Here is a 26,731-nt window from a genome sequence, read left to right as displayed (position 1 = left end):
TCAGATGACAATCTACTGACTACAAAACCTAATAAAATATGCATTTATTTATTGCCGTAACTTTTATTTACAACATTTCACCAGCTTATTCGAATTAATAATCCTTGTCCTAATTTATCGCCAAATTTGTCTCACGTTTACCTTGAACGATTTCATGGAGCCTTTAACACATTTTTGTTGCTTACCCAATGTATTGAAAGGAAAAGCATTTCCCTTTACTTTTCCTTTCTCCTCCCATTCCAACTTTTTCCTTCTTCAATGTCACATTTTACTTCTCACAATTCATTGCCACATCCTCTTCAATCTTGAGACTGCCAGTGCTGAGATGGCGCTCAATGGAAGTAAGATTAAAAGAGTGAGAATGTATATAAAATATTAGGAAAGAAAGTGCTCATTTATCGTAAATCTTTCAACGACAATAAACGCCAATTTGACTAAACTTTCTCCATTTATTATTATAATTTTATGCTCGTAGCATGCTGTATAAACGATGCTTCATTTTTGCGCCATTAGCTGATTTATTGGTTGGTACCAAACAAAAAAAAAAACGAAAACATTTTGCCTCCCTTCACATTCTGTGCAACTTGGCATCTGATTATTTATTATCATCTATTTTCAATTGACGCTCTTTGGCATGTCTAAGGATGAAATAAATAGCTGTCTATTACAAAAGCACGAAAAAATAACATGAGATAGTAAGATAATGAAGTCTAAAGATTGTTCAATCTACATCAATTCACTCAATTAAACAAAGCCTAATTTTGAATAAATCAAAGTAATGTCTTCATAAAAATTCATTCTCATCAAGTGTCGTTCACATCTTGTGTTATTCTTTAAAATTACTTAAAAGTACGAGAAGCGGGTAAAAAGTCTCGATTTAAGAATACACAAGAATAAGCACTTAATCTACCTCATAATACTTCAACTTCAGCATTGTAAAAATATTGCGATATATTGTGAGATGTGATGGAAAATATGACGTTTAATGTATCTTGTTCATATATACTTTACAGGTAGCATGGCTACGGAGTAGCGAACACAAATTTTTCGAATATATACACAAAAGAAATCCGCCCTTTAGGAATTTTTCAACGCCGGGAGCAGATATTGACGTGAGTATTTTCATATTTTGTTGTTGCTTTTAAGGAACAAAAATAGACTTTTTTTTCATTGAATTATTGTTGATATTTTGAAAGAAGATTTAAATGTCACAATGATTCAGTTTGTATCATGACTTAAGGCTTGAATTTTTATGGCATCAAATCAAAAATTTGTTATGAAAATTTAAATAAAAACATGTAGAAATCCCTCTGGGAATTTACATAGACTTTTGAAGCTGATGATAAAAAATTCAAGAGAAAAATATCTTCAAGAATTTGACAAATTCCTGTTTACGGATGAACTTTCTTGTGGAAAAATATTTGAACTCACAAGAATTTTACACCCTCGAATAAAAATTTTGACCTAACACACTGAAAAAAGTTCTAAATCTCAACAATTTGTGTTTATCTTAAGTCCTCGTCTTACTGATGACACCGTGAGAAAAATTCTTTTGTGGACCAACGTTGTGTGGGTGTTCAAATGCTTGAATTCTGTGGGGGTAACATCGCGTCTTAAAGAACAATGCAGGGGAGGTTGAACATGGATATTTATATGAATTTTTTCTCAGAAATTACATTTATTGCTTAATCTTCAATTTAATATGTACACTGAATATAATGGCATAGCTCAGATTCTTACAAAATTCGATAAAATGTACTCTTCAGGATAAATTGTCCTACCAACTTAGACACTCCAATGCATATGACTCCCTGAGTGACTCCAATGAAGAAGACTCTGTCGATGATCTTTAAAGGTTCCACTAAAGGCTGCCATTTGGCCTCCACATGTAGGCGAGTTTTTGGTGTTAGAAAAGAGGTTAGCGGAGCCTTTTTCATTTGTCTCGCTCTGGCAGCAGGAATATTTCTAAACTATTTGCTGTCTAGTCAGCCATCCACATGCTCTGCATTGCCGTAAATTGCTTTCCAAGCTGAATAGCTTAAATAAGACGTACATCTCAGGATTCAGCCCGAGTGGACACAGCTAGTTAATGTCTACTATTAGACACCATTCAACTAGCCATTTATTTTGCCAAAAATATACACGACAACGTAACAAGACATTAACAAGACTTTAACTTGACACATGGAAAGTTGATTTCTAAAGAAATTTGTGTGAAACCATATACTTCACAAGTGCAATCAGAAATCACTTTTATAAGAGCAATTTTTTTTCTGAAAATTTTTCTAATACATTTATATACATGAATGGTGTGCACTTAACGACTTTTGCCAAAGTGCAATAGTTAGTTACTATGTGACTTGCTAAAATGTTTTCATGGTAGTTACGAACGTGTAATTCTGCTTTTTCCCAAAATAATTTAATTAACAAATGTCTTCATATCAGCACATAGAAAATTATTAAGCAAATTTTGATTTTTTCATGTACGTTAAATGGTTATGGCTAACTAGACATTAACTATACATAAGTACTGTACATATGTCTAGTTAAATGGAACGTTCCAAAAATGTCATTAGTCTCAGATACGGTTAGTTACATAGGCTAGTTTATTGGAAAGTAACCAGCCATTGATAGACAAGTAAATGGCAAGTCTTTAACTAGATGCCTGTCCACTCGGGCAGGTTGCTGCAAATTTGTGTAATCCAGTAAAATTGCAATCCATAAAGGAATCTAATCAAAAACTACGTTAAAGCTTTCTTTTTTACTGCGTCATAATAAAGCACTGAATACTGCTTGACCTGTTCCATAGCCCAGATATGATTTTTTCCAGCAGCACAATAATCCCTCTGAGTGTATAGCAACAGACATTATTGTTTTCATAAAATAGTTTAATTCTAAATTAATTACTACATTCCAATCTCTTTACATTTTCTTTAATCCTTTTTCTGTTTTATGATCCGGAAAAAATCCTTTCCTTTATTTTTTCTGATCCGCTTCAAAACCAACACTGCAGTTAATTTTAATGTAAAGAAAAAAAGTCAGATTAAGTTAAAAAGAAGATATAAAGAAACTTTTTATTTTGCTCCCATCAAAGCTCATTAATGTGTAGCTTTTTTCCTCATTTACTGTACTCTCCATTAAAAATCATGTCCATAGACAACAACATTAGATTATACCCAATTTTTGCTCATTAAAAAGGTCACAGAACCGAAAATTAATGCGTTACCTTTTCCACATGTAAGCCTGTATCATTTAAAATTAGATTTTCTGAGTCATTAATGTCTGCATGCATATTACATGCTAAACTATTTTTGCTTGGCTCGTGTGCTCACTTTTTTTGAATAAAATTTGGAAATTTTGTGTATCTTGGAATCAAAATTGCTGTACTTCCTACATTGATGCAGAAAGAAGCGAGAAAAACCTTGAATTTTATTTTCAAGCAAGCGGAAGAGAGGTGAAAAAAAATTCCCAGAAGTGCTTTTGTTTTGAACGTAAACATGTTGATTCCTTCTTCTGCTTGACGATTTAATTCCGCCATCCGTGAGAACTACAATTTATTTATTCCTAACCATAAATTTTTGTTGATCGCTTTTTCCTAAACATTAATTAATAAAATTTAATTAAAATGGAACCGCATCGTCTTTTTTTCATGACCTCCTGAATGTTTGGAAATGTAACTTTTGCTATGCTGTATCCTATCCTTTATCCTATTTGGAAAAAATGTACATAAAACTTTAATAAAAATTTCTTCATGCCTAAAACATTAATTAATTAAACACAATGGTGTTCCTATAGGAGTTGACATAACAGTTAACATATATACACGCATATTCCATAAGTAATGCTTAGTGGTGAGATCACATATGTGCCGTTGACTCAAATTCATATTTATATGTCATAAACATTAAATTTGCGTTACTTGCAATAAAATTTATTAATCCCCGGCTTGTTTGGAAACGGGAGAAAGCAAGTTTATGGGTTATTGTGGATGAATGGTTAGAAAGCATGTAATTTTTGGAAAATGGAAGTGAAATTTCGATGTATGAGAAGCAGTGATGTAGTTAGTTATTGAATATCTAAGGAGATGAGTCTTAACCTTCATGGTATGCAGAGCACTGTAGATAATTGCATGCTTTAGCCATCAGGGCATCAGAATGACAGCGTCAAACTCATCAATCTCAAACATATGCTATTCTAGCACCTGATAACAACACTATAAAATTCAAATTTAGCAACTAAGAAGCTTGTGATCCATTAGAATATAAACTTCTTCTTATCAGTCAATAAACATCACATCATATGCTCATTGATGCTACATGCACTTGAATAACAATTTTGTTTGACTAAGGCAGTAGTGTATGATTCTCAAATAACCTAATTTTCTTAGTCTTTAATTACATTTTCCATCCTGAAGCTACTTGAAAGGTGCTACAAAATGATAAGAATTTTATAGCCAAACAGAAAATCTGTTGTTCCATAAAGCATAGATACTAGGTGCGATTACTAAGGAACAAATGTTCTACGAGTAGGAGGCATAGGAATAAAAATGTAGGAACGAAGAATTATTGTTATGTATTACAATGTAGCACACTTCCGTTTCTGCATATTTCATGCGACGTTAGATGAATGTATGTGCTGGTGGATGTGTTTTAGTCGACATAAATACAAAAATAATACAAATTTAATGCAGATGGAGATGAACATAAATCAAAAGCAAATACATATTAAAAATAATAAAAATAGCGTCGTAAATTTTTATGGAACATTTAGTTACATATTTTTTCTGCTGAATGATGTCAAAAAACGTATACGTAATGGCAAAATATGATGCTTTTTATGCTCTTCAATGGACATTGATACAATTTATTTTCTTCTTCTTAATGATTTTATTAGTCAATAAATTTCATTCCTTTTATTCGTTTTGATTGACAAAAAATGAAACTTTTTTATGATCGCAGCAAGAAAATTTTCTTCTTTGCATCCATAAAACTTTTTATTTTTGGATCCGACAAAAAAAATTCATCAAAAAATGTTTTGCAGAATGACATGTCTGAATAACGATATTTCCATTGCCACTAAGCTTGCTTTAATCCTTTTCCAAAACATTTTTTGGGTAAAGAAGAAATATCGAGTGTCAATTTTTTAGCCTTTTATTCAATATTTATGAGGCATAAACATCCCCCGAGCGATAAATGGGACCTTGTGGCAGGCATATGGTTTTTATGTCCTTAGCTTGCTTTGTAAACTTTTGCGATTTACTCAAAATGGATGAAGTGAGCCATATACTTGGAATCAATCACCAGGTTACACTTATTCGGTTGTATGTCTAGTTACATGCCTGACATTACAAGTCAAGCTACACAAATGAAAGTATACAACTTAGCATTTGGAAGACTAGTCGCAATCTGTGCCACTCGGGTTAAATTTAATAAAAGCTTACACAAGTTTAAAATGGAAAGCTGAATAAAGCATAATAATTTATTGACACACTAGCAATTCGGCGTGGCTTCCATATAGATTCCAAAATATAATAAAGTCTTTATGTCACTCGGGTTTGTATCGCTCAGAATTATACAGAATAGATTGAACTATAAATGAAATTTCCAAAACACTCCATCTAGTTTAGGATGACAAAAATGTGATAGCTTGAAAGATGGATTCATATTTTATTAAGGCAAATGAATATGTTTTTATGAAGTCCCAAATGCACTCTTAGAAAATGAGATGATTCTATTTATATCCTCACACATTTTTCGATCCCAATTATTTTCGGGTGCCATATGGGATTTCTTAGGGGAGAGAAATTTACGGGATCTATGGATCTTTGATAATAAGTTTTTTTATGGAGCTTGAATGGAGAGGGGGAAGTGAGATTTGTGAACTGTTTTGGTGTTCATTTTTGGATTATGTTTAGCACTAAGAATCCTGGAAGATATCCTGATGCCATCTTAGCTGCTGTTATTGTTCATATTAACTGAGATAAAAGAAATTGGCTTTACCATGTCGCTCATTCATCTCAACCTTACGAGTGAACTTTTTATTATGCCAAAATTAGCTACTTTAACTTGATTCAATTGACTTCACAAATCTAAGCCACTCCAATTTTCTATTCAACATTCAAGAGTCTAAATACTAATCTAAATCTGAATTAGTGCATTGTGATAAAGTCACATACCAAAGAATACACAAATTTATTCAGTTTGCACTTCAAATTTTCTAATTTTCCATGTTGATAAGTGGCAAGCTCATCATCATCGTCTACTATGATTCAATTACGAACAGTTTGCAAATATTGAACAACTGAAACTGTCATCGGACGTTTATTTGACTTCTATTAAAAGCTATGCTTATATACAGCCACAATATTTGTGTGTAAATCATCATGAGAGTCAATATTGACTTAAATGTTGTAGCTTCATTTGACTCATTGAAAAACCGTCATGTACATTTTATTCAAATCAAAATTAGATGGAATAAGGGGAGAAAAGGATTGACTTCTATGGAAAAAGGGTATTGCTGTGACTTTTGGTCCTCATATAAATATTCTATCAGCATAAACTTATGATCTCTATGAAAATCAGTATAGAAGAAGAATCCCTGTGGCTTATACACTTAAAAATATATCTCAATCTTACTCGTTCATTCTGTAAACATTATAATAAATGAAAATGTCTAAACCAAGACATTTAAGATGAGGAAAAAGGAGGGAAAAATCAAGATGAGGATTGAAAATGGCTAAAAAGCCACTAATAAATTTATGAGATTCCTCTTTTATTCTCTATATATCTATCTGTTCAACCTAAAGAACCTTTCACTCTTCCTTCATCATCATTTATAGCTTTGGTCTCCATTTTTACTCAGTTTGCCCTTTCAATCCTCATTATAATACATGACATGACACATAATAAAGAATCTATGTGAGTTAAAGTCTAAAAAGCTGAAAAAAGGTTCTCATTTTTAAAAACCATATGCATAATATGTTACTACATATATTTTATTTTATTTGCAGTTCTCGAGATCAAATCGAAGCCAAGTGACGTTGACGAATTTGGATTTTGAAGCATCAGCTCCATATTTTTGTGAGGTGACGATCGATAATCCAATATTTACAAAGGCATCGAAGGAGGAGCACATTCACGTAATTGGTATGTGATGAATTAATTCTGTACTGTACCTTGATTTTTCGGATAGCACACGGCAATGAATTGAATAAAATTGGTTCGTTGGCTAGTGTTGGGTTAGCTTGATGCTAGTTTCATGCCAAATCTAGTCGATGACTGTGCCTGAGTGTCCATGACTGCAAAATCATCGACAAAACATTAAAGTGCTATTATGATGGATTTCAAGTCAGCCTAATAGGCATCCGAAGAGTGTTGATCCTGGAATAAATTCACATTTTTATCCAGTTCCAAAATTTTATGATCAAATAAATTCCTTAAATAATTCACATATTTTTGATGTGTTCTATCCCTGACTTATTTTACGAACCTTTTTTATTTTTATATTCATTGTCATGTCTCTCTTACTCTTCCGCCTACGCTCTTATATGGCGACATACATTCATTCATAGAACGTGCTTTCTTTTATGTACATAATTTCATTAAGCTTATTCCATGTCCATCTTCTCTTATTTCTTCTTTTTGATCATAAAAAAAGTGAAACAAAGTGGACCGCCAAAAATTATGTTTAAGAAGCGTCTTTTCGTCGTGGGTGAGAATTTGATTGCCAATTGTACAACGACTCGTGCTAAGCCTCCGCCAACCATCACATGGCTAATTAACGGGAAAAAGGTAAGAAATAAACATTTTTTTGATTCCCCGTCAATGTTGATGAATACCAAATGAGATGGAAATGAATTAAAAATTTTTTTTATGGAAGTTGATAAAGCTGGATATAAAAATTATAATGGAACAGATGCTTAAATTTTTTAATTAAATTTTATTACTAGTAGTTTGGGGATGTCTGATGCAAGCTGTAACACTTGTGGATAATTTTAGTAAATTAACAGCTTTTTAGATATTTTCAAGGGGATGCTAAATTGTTCCAACTGACCCGAGCGACACATTTTAGTCTATGGAACTCATAATCTGCATGACTCCTGATTAGAGTCTGGTGTTGCTCAGGAGGACAACATTGAGAATCTTAAGTATATGTGCTACAGATCGATACAAACTCAAATAGATTCTTTCAAAATTCTCAAGAGCGTTTCCTCATTTATCTTCAAAACATTCATCTACTCGGAAATTCCCTTTGTCATCTACTTTTGTATTCCTCAAACAAAAAATGTCTAGATACACAAAAATTAGACCATTAACTCTCACTTAAAAGTAATGACTACCGAAAATGTTGTAGGAATATTTTTTCTATTAATAGCAGTGTCTATTACAAATAATGTGGATGTAATAAATCATCATGAGTCGCTTCATATGCTTAAGAGAATCAATAAATCATCTTATTTTTAAAAAAGTTTAATAAGGAGCGAATATTGAGTGATAGAATATTTTTATATTTTATGAAGCGTTTTTATGGATGTTTTGAACTTTATGACCTCCCATAATTGAATGTTAATTGACAAATTATTGATTATTTGCTTGTAGTATTTTAGAATTTGTTATATTCACACCGTTTTCACGTGGGAGCTTGATTACATGCCAAGCGAAGCTTGTTCTACCTTCTGGAGCTTGATCCCTTTATGGGGCAAAATCGTTTTGCTGGAAATTTTATATGGGGCAAAAACATTTAGCTGAGACCAAAACCATTTTGCCCAGAATAATTTCTCCAATTTCTATATTCTATTCTAGTCTATTTCTAGCGAAGCTTGGTACGGTGTGAATATACCCACATTAGATTTCTAACCGATACACTAGTTTTTGAATTTTTCGATCCATATCCCTGGTACTTTTCCCAACAATAAACTCGATTAGCATAATATAGTCGATACGGTACCAACACCGCTGCATTGCCACATTGACGGCTGTTTTTTTCCAGTTCTAAGATGTTTTCAGTTCATAAAATATTGTATCAACGCATACATATGCAGAATATCCAGATTAAAACAAATGGATCTTCCAATTTCCATTCATTTCAATCCCAAATTTTTCAAGCTCTTTGATTAAAGCTTCCATTAAATATTATTCAACTAATGTGACCTTGTGGTTAACATAACACATGACATCTAATGTGACAATTCTTAAATGATTGATATCCACAAAAAAAAAGTTCTCTTTACCCCAAAAACCGACAAGTAATGCAAAAAACCTTGAAATCTTATTGAATATTTAATGTCATGCTTAATGAAAAGTAAACTCAGATCACGAAGATAACGATAAACTTTTCAATGATAATTTAATATCAATTAGCATAAAATTCACATCTCATCCGAAAAAAAAGTCGTTACAACATTGAAAACTGAGCTGGAATATCCAACAAACGGAATTAAAAATTCATAATAAAAGATGTAAATTGATTCAAAAGCTTTTGACAGCTTCTGGTTTGAACACTTTCAGTACTTGTCAAGTATCTTAAAATTGCAGACATTTTCAGTGAAATTATGCAGTAAAGTTAAGATTTTCGTGCATATAGTCAAGGTTCTTCTTGTAAAAGTTTTAATAAAAAATGCATAAAATTCAGCAGTTCCAATGAGTGAAATTTTGCATAAAAAAGTTTCCTTTGACATACCGAATTCAACATTACATGGTTAAACAATCTTGTCTCATTATAATTCACAAGCACTTCTCCCATTTTTTTGTGTGTAACAGCACATAAAACCCTTTCTTTCTCATAATTTTTTTCTCTACTCGACAAAATTATCCTTTTAAGCAGCATAACATTTTCTCATATTATGAAAGCTTTTCTATGTTAAGCAGCATAAAAATCTGTACATGTAAGTAAGTATAAAGGCAAACGAATGACAGTTCACCAAAAAAAGAATGAACAGAATGAGTTGAAGGAAACACAGCATGTGTTTGATGGCAGCCCGCAAATGATGAAAATACAAGTAAACATATATAACAACATTAAATGCTCTTTTTATAACTACCACTCGAGAGATGTGAATGAATGTCATGAATCTCTTAATTAATTGTGCTTTTAAGTTTACCACAAGAGACATTCTACACGAGACAGGGAGAGGAAAAATTGTTGGATTCACTTAAATGCGGGATGGAAAAAATAAAATAAATTAATGAAAACATCTTGAGGTTTATTGCCGTTATTTTTGATGACTGAATTTTTCTTTCGTTGCTTCTTGGCTCTTTAGTGTAGAGCAGAGGTTCTTAACCTTTTCTGAGTAAGAGTGCAATTGGTTATAAAGCAACAAACTCAGAATAACTCGATTCTTTCTCGAGAACCTAAAAGGCGAGTATCAGTAAGAATATGAGGATCTTCGATAAATCCTCATCAACCTCTCAACCTAACACTGACTCTGACCCTTACTCATTCAATACCTTCAGTCCCTCATCACTCATTTCAAGAAACACTGCCATAAAACAACTAAATAAGAACTATCAACTAACTAACTGAATGACGGTAATTAAATTTTCTCTAATGTAATGAATTGTCGCGAAGGGAGTCAAACTGTATTGAGTAGGAGGTCAGGCATGCTACGTGACATTCGTTTCTGTTTCTATTATTTTCTATTTTTTTACGAAACAACTGGAAAACATTAAGCTACTAGCAAGTCAAAGGTACTTGTAATCGAGACCAAGACTTCCCGGGATCTCTGGAATCTGTCAAGACTAAGACTTAAAAGAATTCTCTTGTAGTCTCTGTTCCCGGTCTCAGTCTCGAGAATTTGTCGAAACCGAGACTTTGAGAACCCTACTAGCAGCCATAAGCCTTTATTGTACTTCTTATTTCTCTCATTTTAAGTTTTTTTGTTGCTATTTTGCAGATCCTCCTTTTTCTGTGAGGATATTTAATTTAATGAATGTACGCAAGAGGATAAATATTATGAAAAATTCAAATGAAATGCTCACCACTATGCTGTGGCTGTGATAACAGAAAAGGGATTGTGTTGGCATCATTTGACCTTCGTTATTTTCTAATTTGATACTTTTTTTTGTTGCTGCTTCAATCCTACTGCATAAAGAATGTGAAATGATATCAATTGAGCTATACAATGTTGGAGTTTTGTGGGCGTTTAAAGCACTACGGGATAGGTCATGAAAATGCAATTTTATTTATATTAATGACTTAATTAGTGTTGAGCATGATACAATGAATAATTTATTTAACAATGGATCATTGTGGGATGATTTCCTGTATTTTTATGCTGACTGAATTTAGAGACTATTTGTGAATTATTCCGAGCTCGAAAAACAGTCAGCAGAACAACAGAAAAGACTTGAAAATATTGATTTTCTTGGATCGATGAGTTCATACTGTCATGACTTCATGTACTTCAACCCATCCTTCAAAATCGATAAAGTGCTTTATGACTGAAGACCTACTAACTTACTCAAGGGCAACATTCATTCAATATCAACTCTACAACAACATCTAATGCAGCATAAAGCTTCGTCTCAATCCAAAAATTTATTTCTGATCCAGTTCACTCCATTTATTCATCTTTCTAATGTGTTGTATTAAGGAACATTATAACCCTTTAAGAATTCCCTATACATATCTCATGTGAGTAGTATGTGAGGATGATGTATGAATCAGTATACAAGAGGTGTATTTACAGTATAAAAAGATACAGTAGAAAAAGATGAAGCTATAAATTCATTGTAATGTAAAATAAATCTTCATAAATCATTTCCATGAAAGAATATTGTAAAGAATGGAGACAGAGACGAAGAACATTGAATCAAAAATGAAATTCCATAATTGTCAATGACATTTTTTACGAAAATATATGTACCTTAAAGAAATGTTACCAAAAAAACCCCACATATGTAAACAGTTGTAGGATTTACTGTTCATGAATGAACATTACCAACAAAAAACACAAAGTATATTGCGTAGTACTGGCTCATTCAAATACATACATACACATGTTAACATGAAAAGCTTTCATTCCTTCAAATAGAAAACAGAATATGTAGAAAAGGACTTATAAATAATTCAAAGTAACTGCGACGGGGAGAAAAAAAGAGAATATTGAATAAAATAAACTGAAATTCATTCATTCAACAGGTTGACGAAATTTATACGAAAATTCTACATCCGAAGGAATATTCGTGGAATTCAAAGCTTAATCGATCAAAATCACATCATAATAGCATACAACAATCATCATTACATAATAAAAATGATTTTAATGATATACGAGCCCCGATGTATGGAAAAGTGACGAATATAGCTCAAGAACCTAGAGGTAAATAACTTTTTTGATTTCAATTAATTTTAAGGTTTGCTGGTTCATTAAACTTATTTTCATGTCATAAGTAATTTTGAATGCTTAACTGCGGCAATCTAAATTAAATTTCATTAAAGGTTGTAGACGAGAATTATTTTGGAAATACGATGGTATTTTTGGTATACATGCAATTGACTTTTGCTCTTTTAATGGATTACTGGTTTGATATCTCGTTAAGTATGACAGGAATAATTAAATTGTCATTTGTTAAGGTTTGGCTGGATATAGAGATCAGCAGAGATCCATGGCCACTTTCAGTTGACGTCTAAGACTGGCCCTTCCGCTGGTTGCCTTTGTCAATTGCCAATACCAAGTTCAAATGGCATAAAAACTCACAAATGACCTAAATTATATTAATAATATTGAATTTCAATCGTAATTCCATTTCCAACCCAAACTCCAATTCAAAATAATGACTGATTTGTTGTTGAAAGCTTCCCATTATTTACATACCAAAGAATTAAATTGAAATCCTCTTATTTGCTCATAGAAACCTATTGATATCAAGACTTCAATTATTTATTTACAATAACCACAGACATCTGGTATTTACTTCATCTTGTTCGATTTCTTGAAAGTAACAAGAGTTAATTAAAATATTTGGATTTTATTGAGCAGAACGGATTGAAATGTTGCATGAGTTTTATACATTTTGGATTATGGTGTTTAGTTCATGAAATATGCATTCTCTTTGGGAATGATGTACTTTAATGTTATGGTAAGAACTGCAATATGCACACATGCACAATATAGAATTACTGACTCATAAAAAAATCATATTACAGTCAGCACTGTCCCAGGTGTGAATTCCATTTGTAATTCATATGACAGGGGTGGGCAACCTGTGTGCCGCGGCACTTGTGCACATTTTTATTCTTGTGCGAAACCAAAAATGATTGGAAATGCCAAATGTTGTGTGGTTTCGTTCGAGGCTTGCTACTAAGGTCTAGAAAAATAAAGGTTGCCACTACTGTCTTATTGTCTTCCTACTTTATGTCACTCAGGTGTTTAATAAAGAAATTCAGCACTTTTTTCAACACCTTAAAAAATGTTTGAGCTTCAAAAAGATAAAATAAAACGCAAGAAAATTAGGTTATTGCGGTTTCACCTGAAAATACCAAAAACAGCACATTTTATCCAGGTGTTGATAATGATGAACAAGAAAGACTTGAAAAATTCTTACCTTTTGTTTTTTTCGTGCCATTTTTGCTCTTAATTTAATCGTGAACATGCCAAGTAGCAAGCTAATATTGTGGCATTCTTTGAATCAACGTAACAACACCGCATTCAGACAGCAAAAGCAAGAACAGTCTTTCATGTGTAGAAAAATGAATGTTCTTATTTATAGCATATGAAGCTATTCGAAAAGAAAAAAAAGGGTTAGATGTCAATTCAGTTCAATATGAACCTTTGTCGACCTCATAAACACCTTATGACGTTTACCCATTCATGCATTATTGGCTTATGAATACTTCACAACTGCTTATTAATCATTGATGCCAGAAAGGCTGCCACTTATTCAATTTTTCTTTTATTCACAGACTATGAATCACCATTACCTATTTTTAATGAGACTGAATATCAATATCAATATCATCCATATGCCAGAAATGGCTTTAATTTTCCACATAATCGACACACCCACGATAGACCGTCATCTAGTTATCGTCTTCATCATAGTTTTGGAAATATCATTAAACAAAGCAGTGATATTGGTGGAATTGGTAACATGGAGAATGTTAATAATGAGAATGATAGAAGTCAATTCGATTACAACGAGGATTATAATCGGGAATCGAATGTGAATTTCTACGACAATAAATATTATGATAACTTAAAAATGCACAGGTAAGTGATGAATTTTGACTTAATTATGATGATATTTACTAACCCCTGACAGCTTGTTGCTATTTATTCATTATTGACACTTCAGTCAAATGTCATCAAAATTAATGTAATGAAAAATTAAAAGCTCTTTCCATGAATATAAATTAGAATATTTTGGTTTGTTAAATGAGCTTTAGATTATTGCATTGTGTATTATGTCATAATTGAAAAAGTTATCAGCTTAATTGCCCGCATTTTTTAGCAATAACATAATTATGGTGATATTATTATCGATTTTTAATAAAGGAAGTGAAAGCTTTGGTAATTTTATGCAATTAATTTAGCATATTATTAATTACAAAAATGTTCATCGCATTTAATAATCTATGTCAACTAATCATTGCCAGTTATGCATTAAAAAAAATTGTGAAAATTTAATTAAATGGTTATGAGTATGGGAATGTAGATGGAGTGGAAGGGGAAGGTCATTAGTTGTTTAATTTAGCTGTTGAGTGGCAATGATCCCTGTGGCAATTTATGACAGTATTGAATGACAAATTGAAGTCAGAATAATGAATAAAAATTATCAATTTTAAAGAATCGTGTCAGTATAGCAAGTCAATCCATCCTTGAATGAAGCTTCAAACCACCCACAATGACACAACACTGTAAATCATTTGGCTTTTTAATATTTTTTCATCATAGAATCTAACAGTACTTCTGCATACATAAATCTTTCTAAGTTTGTGTAGGATTCAAAAGCCACCACTTGAAATTTCCATAAAAAACATTAAACTCAAACATCTGACATGAATTATTTATCGATAAATATGCGCTGAATGCATCCCACGAGTCCAAAGACTTTCATATCATATTTTTTATTTTATCTATTTTTGATGAATTTCAATTTTATGGAAATTCAATTCCACATAATATTCCATAAAAGTTACTTCCATGACGAGGCAAAATAAACAATTTTGTTCATGTTTTCCGAATGTCTGTATGCGTGGGTATGTGTACATTTGATGATTTAGGTTTCGATAAAGCTTTTAAATCATTGTTTTTAGTCCCCCTCGTATTGCCTTAACAAGTAATTCTTCATGTAGATTCGTGACTCAACATAAACTTCAATCTCAAACTATAACAGAACTGGTCAGTTAGTAGAAGCAAAAGCATGACATGAATCTATCAAATGAATTAGATGTATATATGTGTATAGACCGACATTTCCCGTGATACATTGAGGTAGCATATGGCTATATGACTTATACTTAATTCATTTCACATTTCATGAATGTTATCCTGTCTGAGCATATACATACATTCATACATTGATGTACATTTATATCGATGATGCAGATGTTTGATTATTATGGAAATTTTTGATGTGACCAGTCAGACTCCACCTCTTTCATGTCGATTTCATGAAGTGCTTGCTGTGCTTGCAAAAATTAAATTTTTCACATAAATTAAAAATAAAACTTCCTTATGTTATTGCTTCCTGTGCTTGTTGTTGTGAAAAGCCAAAAATGCCAAATACATATGAGTTAATTAACATGCTTTATTTAGTTCAAATTTCCTCCACACATGCGATCATAATTTATCAATGTCTGACTTGATAAATTTGTAATGTGATTTTTGAGGTTCTTGAGTCTTTAATCATGTCAAGATTATGCGTACTTAAGGAAGAAATTTAATAACTGTATTCAAGGTCTTTCAAGTATGAGATAAATTAACTCGAAAAGTCATTGGCCTGACGTTACATCTGCGAATGTCAAATAAACTCTTGTAGTTGAAGAGCTTTAGATATTGAATTATGAGCTGTCTACTTACGACAGTGGTTCTTGAACTATGTTCCGCGACATAAAGCTCTTTATACACAAGATGAAGCTTCCTCTTTAAAATCGCGTCATTTTTCAATCTCAAAAGCAATTTTCACAAGAGAATCCAATCCTTCTTCCTTAATTTCATTTCAATCTCACATCATTTATTATACAGCTCCTAATGACTTTACCTCCCATACATTCTCAACAAACAAACTCAAACTTGACGTGATATTCTTTTTTTCTTCCTTCCATTTTCCTTTACGATGATGATCAAGAATAAGAAAAATGAAAACTTTATGCGATGCATGAATTTCCTTAACTTGATATTTTGTAATCATAATCATTTTGGAGAAAATGTCAAGTCAGATTTTTGAAACGCACTTAAGTGAATTTTGGAGCTTTTTTAATGTTTTGTAATGAAAACTTTCTCAACGATCGCATATAATTTTTATTGTTCAATTAGGAGGTATTAAAGACTTCATTTTGGAATGAAGCTATGACGGAAATTTTAAGTAAAGATGGAAAGTTTTTGACAGAGTTGGAAGAGGCTTTGGAAATTAGGGCTTCAAAAAGGCACATCTATCATGAAGACGCCTCCCAAAAAATTTGAGTTGCTTAAAATCGAGTCTGGATTCCAGTGGAGGCGCCTCTACATTAAAATCCTGCCAAGATCCTGCTCTGATTTTTCGTTATGTCAGAAATATGGCTCGACTGATGAGATTTCATTTACGTTATCGCAGAAATTAAATGTGGAAAAATATTAAGGAAATGTGATGCTTCGTGTATTGTCTTAATGAATTGAAATCTTAAGGAAATAAAAGGATTCTTGAACAGATTTTAATGGAAACATTTTAAATTTTATAAGGCAGAAATGTCATCAAATTTAAAGGGATAATGTTTTGAAGATGTTTGGAAGTGAAATTGAATGTTTTTGAACATTTTTAAACAAATTTTGTCAAGGAATCAATCCAGAGCAGTCTTAATATTTTCAGGAAAATTCTCAGCCCATTTATAATACTCATTGCACTTCAAACTTCCTTAAAAAGCTCAAATTCTCTCTTTAAAGCTCACAATTTCCCGGAATTAAATTAAAAACCAACAACTTCCCTACAGTTTAACTCAATTAAAACTCCAAATCCTCCCTTTATGTCAACTCAACTTTATGAATACAAAATTATTTCTATTTAATAAATTTAAAACAATTAATTAGCTCTAACGAGAAGTGGATGTAACATGCTACATACCACAATAATTCTATGACACGTGTAGCTTTTACGTGGTTATGCTTTGTTTTATGCTAGCAACTAATTATAAATATGTGAACTCTGTGTTTAAAAATAGGTCTGTATACATAGCGACGCTTTGTATTTGCATATAATCAACAGTTTTAAAGTAATGAAAAGTAATCAGGATTGTGATTCGTGGGATTTTATGATTCAGTGGATTCAATTGTGGCTGTTGGGTTTGGTGTCTAAATTCAAGATTTAGGCAACTTAAACCTTTAAATTCTTGAATTCCTTTCTCTTCCCGACCTGCACAAATTAAACATGGCAGCCAATTGATTGCCATATGACGTTCTCGTGATTGCCATGTGGACGCCGTTTGGTTGCCATAAATACTTGTGCCGATCGGGCTTTTAGCTCAAACTTTCCCAGAACATATCATTTCCTTAACTTGACTACAATCATTTCCACAGTCCGACCATAAACTTTTGTTCAAAAAGTATGAAAATTTACAAGAGCTTTTATCAACCTTCACAGAAAAGATTACATTTAGACACGATTCTTAAAGTAAAAAGCAACAATATTTATTCTTGTACTTTATTTAACAACCTCAATGTTTATTAAAATATTTCACTTAATATAAACTTGAGCTTTCTTTCTCTTGGGTCAATGCAAAATAAATTTTAATAAATTTTCCTTTCCATTTTTCTTCTCTTTTCATTTCATCATAACAATACAATAATATCCTCACTGGACCATAATAGCCGAAATGCTCTGAATACATTCCATAAAATTCGGAGGCATTTAAATGAGCCGAAAACTTCCAAAACATCCAGTAGCATTAAAATGGTAATGAATCGCCCGACATATTCGAGTAGTCAGTTGAGTATTCAGGTCTCGGAGCTACATGCTGACTCGAATGGACGTCTTGAAATTTCGTGCCTTAGCACGATCCCCGGAAAGATTTCACCACCTGATGAGATGTTTGCAGACTATAAGTCATATAGCGTTAAAAGTGAGTATTCCTTATCTGAAGATATTTTTAGTGACTTTAATGTCCTTATCGACTCGATTTTTACTTTGTTTAAGTCTCCATGGCAGAGGAGATGACGATAAACGATATTTTTTTATATAATTTTACAGTAGCTGTAATTGCGTAAAGGTCATAAAGTAATTTCCAATTTCTTCTGCTGAGAAATTCATCATTAAATTTCACTTCCTCTTCCTATCGGTCCCTAAAAGCATTCGTTGTACGTAGAAAACACACAGCAACGCGATAACAGAAACAAAAATTGTTATTATAGCCTCAGAGGATGATAGAGGAATTTTTTTTTTGCTTGTTTGTTATCAACACGACAGTACACTTTTGTGACTTTGATATCAGACATAGAGAGTAGGCTGAAATATTATGAAAATTAGTGAATACAGAGATGTAGAACGACCTTTTTTAATTAGACTAACATTAACGAGAGTGATAAAGGGAAATGAAAATGAAAGCGAAAGGAATTTCCTGAATGCGATAAAGCAAATTACAAACAAATTTTCCTCGCTTTTTATGGACTAAATTTGCATTTCTTTTCCTTTCATCATTTTGAATTTAGAAAGGTCATCGCTCTTTTATTAAGATTAATTATGAGTAAATCCAAAATGGTTAATTTGAAGTATTTGATTGTATAATTGAACAAGTACTGATAAGTGAGGACTGAATAAATTTATCCTTTTGTCTATTGAGACTTCTTCATCAAGTGAGATTTATGAGGTCATCTCAAGAGTAAACTCCTAATTGAAAAGATTCCGGTGGGAGAGAAATTCTTCAGAAGTTTGTGAAATAAAATTTATTAAGTAAAGCTTTCAATTCATGTTAACAAAAATTTCTGTAAAGAAAGTTGTTGATGAATAGAAATTTTTAAAACAGAATTCAATGGTTTGTGGAGTTATGAAGTTTGATTTTTGAGTAATTTTTCCCTGGAAATTTATTTTTAACTTACATAACTTTGGTAGACTTTTGGGGAAATGAAGGGGAGTTGAGGCCAGTCAAGTGCAGTCTAACTGATCTAACCAGAGCGACACAAATGAAGAAGACTTCGACATGGAGCTTTTAAGGCTCCGCTAAACCTCATCTACTAATACCAAATGGAAGCAGTCTATATTTGCCTGCCATATAGACACCAAACAATACCGGCCTCTATTTGGTGTTAATATAAGTGAATTCGTGGAGAAGAATTCTTCATTTGTGTCGTTCGGGTAATAAATGTAAAACCCCCAAATCGTACTTAAATAAGCATTAAGTACAATTAAGGCGTCATTCGCTCAAAAGATAGGACTGGGAGGGGGGTAGATGGAAGAACTGGAAGGAGAGTAGGTGGGACTCGGATGGTCTGAGTTTCGTAAAGTTTAAAATGAATTAATGAAAGCTTTATTGTGAAAAAAAGTCTAAAACTTTAAATTTAATACATTTCATTTGTGAAAGATCCATCTGCTATTTATCGATTTCTATCGGCACAATTAAGCATAAATCAGTATTTTAAACTTTTTTGATTTCAACAATCGAATCAGAAATAAATTTAAAATTCTAAACAATTTAACATACAAAATTGAAATTCAAGACTTTTTTCAATTCACTAGAATACTATCCGAAAAAATTGAAAATTCGGATACAAATAAAGTTTTTAATGAAGTAATGTAATTTCCATATAATTCCCGAATAGATTGGTTTTTATGTCCCGCACGTAATTCCAATGTGACCCGCTCGAAAAAAAAATGTAAACTTTTACATTTCTATTGAATTTTTATTAACGAATTCGATGTTTTTTTACTTCTTTATTGTTTCCCTTTTTTCGATTGAAACTTTTCGGAAATTAATTCATCAATTTATCGATAGAATTGAATTGAACTTTGTAGAACTGAAGTTTGGGTCCGCATAAAAAATTCAAATAAATGTAAATAAAGGAGGCGAATAATGGATGACAAAGGAATGAAACTTTCTTTCGTGTCCTTTCTTCCTTCTTAAAACTTTTACGTCCAAAAAAGGATGTGACACTGAACAATTTTGTCACTAATTTAATGTGGGCAATTCAATAAGACAATGAACGATTACAGGACATGATAATTAGTCAGTCACGCATTAATAAAGCATTCTTTGACATGGAATGTACTCGATGGTGGATGGACGTAATAATTACAGTGATTTGCCAACTGTCCCGCGCCTACATAAGATCTAATAGATAAATTGATAGCTTCCTACACATAGAAATTCAATTGTTCATAAAACTTTGATGTTTATTCTCGAATTCGCTTTCTTGGTAACAATATGGAGAAATTTGAGAGAAATATCTCGAAGCTACATTGCTGTATCTTTTTCAAGCATGGATTTTCTATCGATTAAACTGGAATTTTGGCATTTAAAATTCAGATTGTTATACAGTTGCCCTTTTTTAAGTCTATAAAATTGGATCAACTACATGTTATGTGCTGTGTGATTCATGGTGTTGAGAGAGACTTAAGGGCTTCGTCCGCAGACTTAGGACCTTCACAGAAACCATGACACCCTCCATTACAAGCACGACAAAACATCCATTGATTAACAATGTTTTAATTTGGATTATGAAGCCTGAATCTCTATAACTCTTGCGAATATCAAGAAGAATTCTCCCATTGTCCATAATTTCTTTATTCTATAAGTTATTAAACTAGCTTAATCCGAGAATCCGAACAAGTACTGAATCTCTACAAAAATTAAAAATCAAGAAAACCAAAAACTTTGTCACCATAAAATTCATAAAATTTAAAATTCAATTAAATTTCAAACGTCTTGCATAATTTGCGAAAATTTTCAAGTAAAATGTTCATAATTTAGTTCCAACAACATCATTAAAGTGTTCACATTTCTTCAACAAAAAAAAAAGTACAAAATTAAATTCCGAAATTTTTGTCATAAACTTTCCTTTCACATTTCATTGACTTTATAGAATGGCAACAGAATTAAGACGCGAAGTGAGTGGATTGATTAGAAAGAAGAAATAATAAAAGATGTCAAAAAATAAAAAAGTTTACCATTTTCATTTCAAACCCGTTTGCATAAAGCGATAAGGAAGGAAAAAGTTTTAATTACTTTTGAAAATAAAATGAAATTATGAGATGAAGGATATACAAATTTGCGATCATCTCTCTGCCACGGCATCATTATTTTTAATAATTTTATATAATTTATTGTTTTTCTTTTTCCTTTAATATTCTTTAATATTAATGACATTTGTTTATGTTTCAAGATATAAATTAATAATCCTTAAAAATGTTTTTAATATGCCAACACAGTTGATGTTAAAACCACCGAGCCATCAACAACACATTCATCACCGTCAACCGTTGGAATGGCAGCACTTGGCAGCAGCGGTGTTCCACAATTTAAGATATGGTTCTACATCATGAATCTTATCATATGCATCATAACAACACAATGTCTACCATTTTCTACTTTCAAGTCTTTTCTATTATTGATGTAAGCTTTAAATTTAATTAAAGTGAGAGGAAACAAGTAAAAAAAATTAAATTTTAATATATTTATATATAATATGATATTGATGATATTATACATATACAAAAAAAATTAATATGACAATGAAAAGAATTAAAAAAAATTGTTAAATACTCACACAATGAAAGAAAGCTGTCAATTTTTTTCCTAACAATCGTCGTTTTTTGATAAGAAAAGAATCTCAAAAAAATACAAAAAAAAATCTTTTTTAAAAAATCTCTTCGAATTATGTGACTTTCCTTTTCTTCTTAACAAAACAAAAAATAAAATGCTAAAAAACGAGTAAAAAGATTTTAAATGAAATTAATTCGGAAAATGGTTGAATTTTTTGAGACTTTTTGTGAAGTTGGCATGAGTTTTGGGGTTGATTTAATCAATTTGAATGTTGAAGAGCTTGAAAATACAAGGATTGGATTTTCATAATTCAACGAAATTAGTTGTTTGTCATCTCCCTACTCGGGAGTTCTTCAAGGTCTTAGCAATATGAACAGTCACAGTTTTTGAGTGCAACATACATTGTCAATCAAAAATAGACACTATTTGGCAAATAACCATATGATATAATCCTTTTTGTGTCACTCAGGATTGTCACTTCACAAAAATTTGTATCGAATCACTTTAATGGACACTTAACCGTAGATATGGATTAAATTTTTTAAATGGAACAACCTAAGGTCTATCAAATGCTTCTAAACTATACACAAATTCAGAAAAGAATAGAATCAAGGTCACTTACTTAGCTAGATGATTGACTTGAGCTAAAAACATGCTTAATTTAAAAGGCTCCGATTATTTGGCCGTATATCTAGAACCAAACTTGACTTTTGACAATTTGCCCTAGAAACTTTTGGAACATGCTTTAGAAAGTCAACTTTACAATCAAACATACGATTGACTAATTTCAACCTATTCTACTCAAGTATCGTAAGAATTAGAATTTTTTTCAACGATTGCTATTTAAGCTAGAATATCCAACCTAAAAGCTCAATCTAACTTCACAAAAATTAAGTTTTGAGACCTCCCACAACAAAAATTTTCGGATAACGAAAAGTTGACAAAAATATTCAGGAATTCTTTTGAAACTTTATTTTCTGATTGAATTGGAAATTGAAAATATTCAGCAAACAAAACAACGAGAATGTTTATTTAAGTAATTAAAATTCTGCTCGAATTTACCAACGCAGATTTACAAAGCAAATCTTGAAAAAACTTTTAATATTTTATCGTAGGCGGAATTTCTTTGAGACATTTTTGTTCAATATGCTTTGAAAGGCAAGATGTGCTTGATCGAGCTATTGAGCTGTTTGATACATACACGAGGTTGTTGTTGAGACATTTGATACAGCCAAGAGTTCAAGAAGACAACATTTTACAGGCATGAGTTAATGTTTTTGTTTATATTTGAATACAGATCTTAATTAAGATGCAGTAGGTAGTTTCATTCCAAAATTTCTAACTTATGCATCCGAATGTCTTCTTGATTTATCAAAATTAATGCTGAAAAGAACTTTCCTTTAATTTAAGAATGAATTAAATTTTATTCAAGAAGTGGGCAATGCTGCTTGAGGCTCTTTTATGTTGTACTTAGAGATAAAGAAGAATTTTTTGATTGAAAATAATTAGACATAATTAGGATGGGTAAGATCAACATAAAAGATGCAGAAATGTTTAACATTAAAAGTTACCAAAAATCTAAAAAATATTAAGCTATATTTGGGTTTGTTTAGAAAATTATGCTAATGAGATTTAGGTGCTCAGATTCGGAACCTTCTTCATTTGTGTCTTCAAGGAATTCAGATTCCAGAGTTCAAAGTCAACTCAAGTAGACTCTTATTACTAACTGTAGCCATGCTCTTATGTGGAACATAGTACACAACAAACTGCTTTCAATTTGACTCTGTTCTGGCTCTGGCAACTTACTTACTTACTTCGTTGGCCGTACAGATCAATTGTGATCCATGGCCTCCTTCATATGATGCCCTAAGCTGGCTCTATCACTTCAGCATATCAGGCTCTATCACCTTATTTTGTACAAATTCTCAGCCCGAGTAGACTCGACTCCATTTAAAACTCGAATCAACTTCGTCTATTCCAACACAATCCTGAATATTTCAATCAATTTAATACAAAATTTCGTGGGACAAAAAAGAATTCAATCGAAAAGAAAGTAAAGGTCATCAAAAGAAAATTAATGACAGTATCGATGAGATTTGAAAGAAACTGGACATAGCAGTGATTTAAGTGTATATTTTAAAAAATAAGAAAAAATGAAACTTACATTTGATGTGTATATTTGAGAGATTATTATAATTATTATACATAAAATTTAACTTTAAGGAACAGAACAAACAAAAAGATGATAAGAATGGCATAAGATTGATGAAAATTAAAATGAAATAAACGTTTCGAAAAATTGCTTTATGCATTCTGCCTTTTATGTATCTTAAAATTAATCTCAGCTTATGTATCTTTTTTTTTGGTCGTCCTCTTGTGTGAGCACATTTTATACATTATCGGCATTTCCAAATGACCTTTTTTCATGATTTTGCTTACCATTGAGTATCTCTTTTCATTTCCAAATTCAAATTTTATGTGTGCGTGTGGATTTCTGATTTTTTTTATTTTCAGCATTTTCAGCTGTCATTTAAGTTGGGGTTGCATTAGGGGTTGTGTGAACTAAGTCTCCTTAACCCTCTTTTTAGCTTCTAGATGCATTACTGGTACAAGATGCCAAAGGATGGTTCCAATTTCAGACGATCAGTGTGCATGACAGCAGATAGAAACTAGAAAGTAAGGAACTAAGTAAGTAACTCATAGATGCTGTTGATGAAAAGGATAAGAGTGACCTCAGCTGCACACAGCACATATCAACACCTCAGTTGGATGTTATACTACATTATCACCATAAGGACTCTAACAAAAATCTGAACTGTCCCAAAAATTTGACAATTTATCAATCTTAGGCTACAATCTTTATGGATTAGTAATAGCTACACCCCTGCATAGTACATCAGCATTTTTCTATGTTATTTACATCAATTTAAATAAATCATCCACGCGTAAAAATGTAAAGACAGTAAGCGAATGAATCTGTGTGAGACATAAAGTAATAGAGACAGACAAGCTGGAGTAAAAATAATTCTCAAGATGAAGATAACACACGAAATGTTATATAGAAGGCTGTATAGAGTATGTCATCATCATTGACAGCATTTGTCTTATCATGTAGCAGCATTAGCTTGAAATTTCAAAGGCATTAAAAGCTCTACGACAATAAAATAAGACAAGAGATGGAATTTCGATCAGAGACGTGTAAAAAATGCCATTTCAGCTAAGCTCAATACATATTTTTTTACACTGATTTTCTTATTCTATATCCAGTTGAAGTGTGTATTTAAAATACGACCGACCGGTTTCCCTTCTGATTCGCATCGCTGCCCTTTTGCCATCTTGCTCCGTTCACGTCTATAATTTTTAAACTTTATGGTGTTAAAGGTAAAAAAATGTCAGATTTTTATCCTCTCATGAAATCGGTACAGCAGAGATGAAGAAGATATGTCTTTTTTTGAGGTCAAGTGGCTTTTTACTCTTTTTCATTCCACTTTATTTGCAGAAAAATAAGATATCAAATTCTCTTCTTACAGGATAATAAAATATTTATACAGCTTAACATTCAGACTATGAATTAATTCTCTGGATGAGCAATTTATTGGTACAGATCGTACTTAAGTGCATGTAAAATAAGGTTTTGTGATGAAATTTTAAATACATTTTATTTCAAGTGTTTCTCATAAATTACATCTATAAAAGCAGACATGTCAATGAATTTTGTTGAGATTTTAATCTGTTTAAGTCTAAGTAAACTTTTGCTGTAATTACTTTTTAGCTTTTTTTGCTAATTTGTCTCAGTGAGTTAAATGTTTAAGTGCACAGTTTTATGTTTAAACAGTCATTGAGGGTTGATGCAGATTTGAAATAGTTGCAGTGGATTCATTTAATGGTAAGTCAACATCTTAAGATTTTATCATGCAATTTATGGTGTGTAGGGGAGCTTTATAGTAGCATAAAGTGAGAAATGAGTATAATCTTAAGGTCAAGCTATAGTTAATCGAATTGCATAAGAGTCCATTTAACATCCAAAGGACACAAATGTAGAAGACTCCGAAATGGAGCTTTCAAGGATTTATTAAAGATAAAAGCTAGTCTCATATAGGAAAACATGCCAATTGTCCAAGTTTCAGCTCCGTTTAGCTCTCAATTCTTCAGTTTTCCCTCAAATTCTTTCAATTGCTTTCATAAAGACTGCAACAACAACTAACAATACCTTGAACTTACCTTATTAAATTTTCAATATCTCGTTAAATTACTAAAGTCAAAATTTAAGCATTAAAACCCTTTTTAAAACAAAATATTGTCAATTCCACTTAAAGACATCGTCTGTATAAAGTTTCTCGATAGAAACAGCCAACAATACCCGTTGAAAATGAAGATATACTTGAAGATGAAAACTTAGACAAACACGACAATTTTCATCATCCTCAGAGTTTGTTGACTTTATATATTTCGATCCATGAAATGCAAGGCAGAAGCTTGTACAAAAAGGAAAGAAAGAAAGAAAAAATTATTGTGACAATAAGGCCAAATTAGGAGGAAAGAGAGAGATCACTTGGTACACAAAAGGCTCATAAACAAAAGGAGGGAAAAATATACGAGAAGGACAGCACAAAACATGTCAGGAAAATGTCTCGAATTTCGAATCTCCAATTATAATTTCCCAACACATCACATTCTATTTGTCAAACGTGTTATGATTTCTTAATTTTTTTAACACATTCTTACATGTGTGTACGTCTATGATATGATTGAGGATGGATGAAAATTCTTATCACATCACAATCATCTCACTCACTCATTTTATACTTTCTTCTAGTGTCAATAAAGTATGGCTGTTTTGTGAAAT

At 31.7% G+C, this 26,731-nt stretch overlaps 1 protein-coding gene across 2 annotated transcripts in view; it reads left to right on the top strand.

Moving 5' to 3' along the window:
- LOC139098763 (uncharacterized) overlaps positions 1–24,147 on the top strand; it is a 41,272-nt gene extending 17,125 nt beyond the window's left edge. For both annotated transcript variants that reach the window (XM_070651056.1, XM_070651055.1), the window contains exons 4-10: positions 1,014–1,112; positions 7,010–7,145; positions 7,657–7,790; positions 12,139–12,319; positions 13,903–14,209; positions 18,002–18,252; positions 21,552–24,147. In XM_070651056.1, coding sequence (XP_070507157.1) covers positions 1,014–1,112; positions 7,010–7,145; positions 7,657–7,790; positions 12,139–12,319; positions 13,903–14,209; positions 18,002–18,252; positions 21,552–21,739 — 1,296 coding nt within the window. In that variant the 3' untranslated portion in view covers positions 21,740–24,147. The remainder of the gene's footprint in view (positions 1–1,013; positions 1,113–7,009; positions 7,146–7,656; positions 7,791–12,138; positions 12,320–13,902; positions 14,210–18,001; positions 18,253–21,551) is intronic.
- The last annotated feature ends 2,584 nt before the right edge of the window (positions 24,148–26,731 follow it).

Source organism: Chironomus tepperi, unplaced genomic scaffold (genome assembly GCF_022539635.2).
Source record: "Chironomus tepperi strain 1889 unplaced genomic scaffold, CSIRO-AGI_Ctep_v1 contig_453, whole genome shotgun sequence".
Lineage (NCBI taxonomy): Eukaryota > Metazoa > Arthropoda > Insecta > Diptera > Chironomidae > Chironomus > Chironomus tepperi.
The sequence above is the reverse complement of the archived record's forward strand: the minus strand, read 5'-3'. Positions and strand labels throughout refer to the sequence as shown.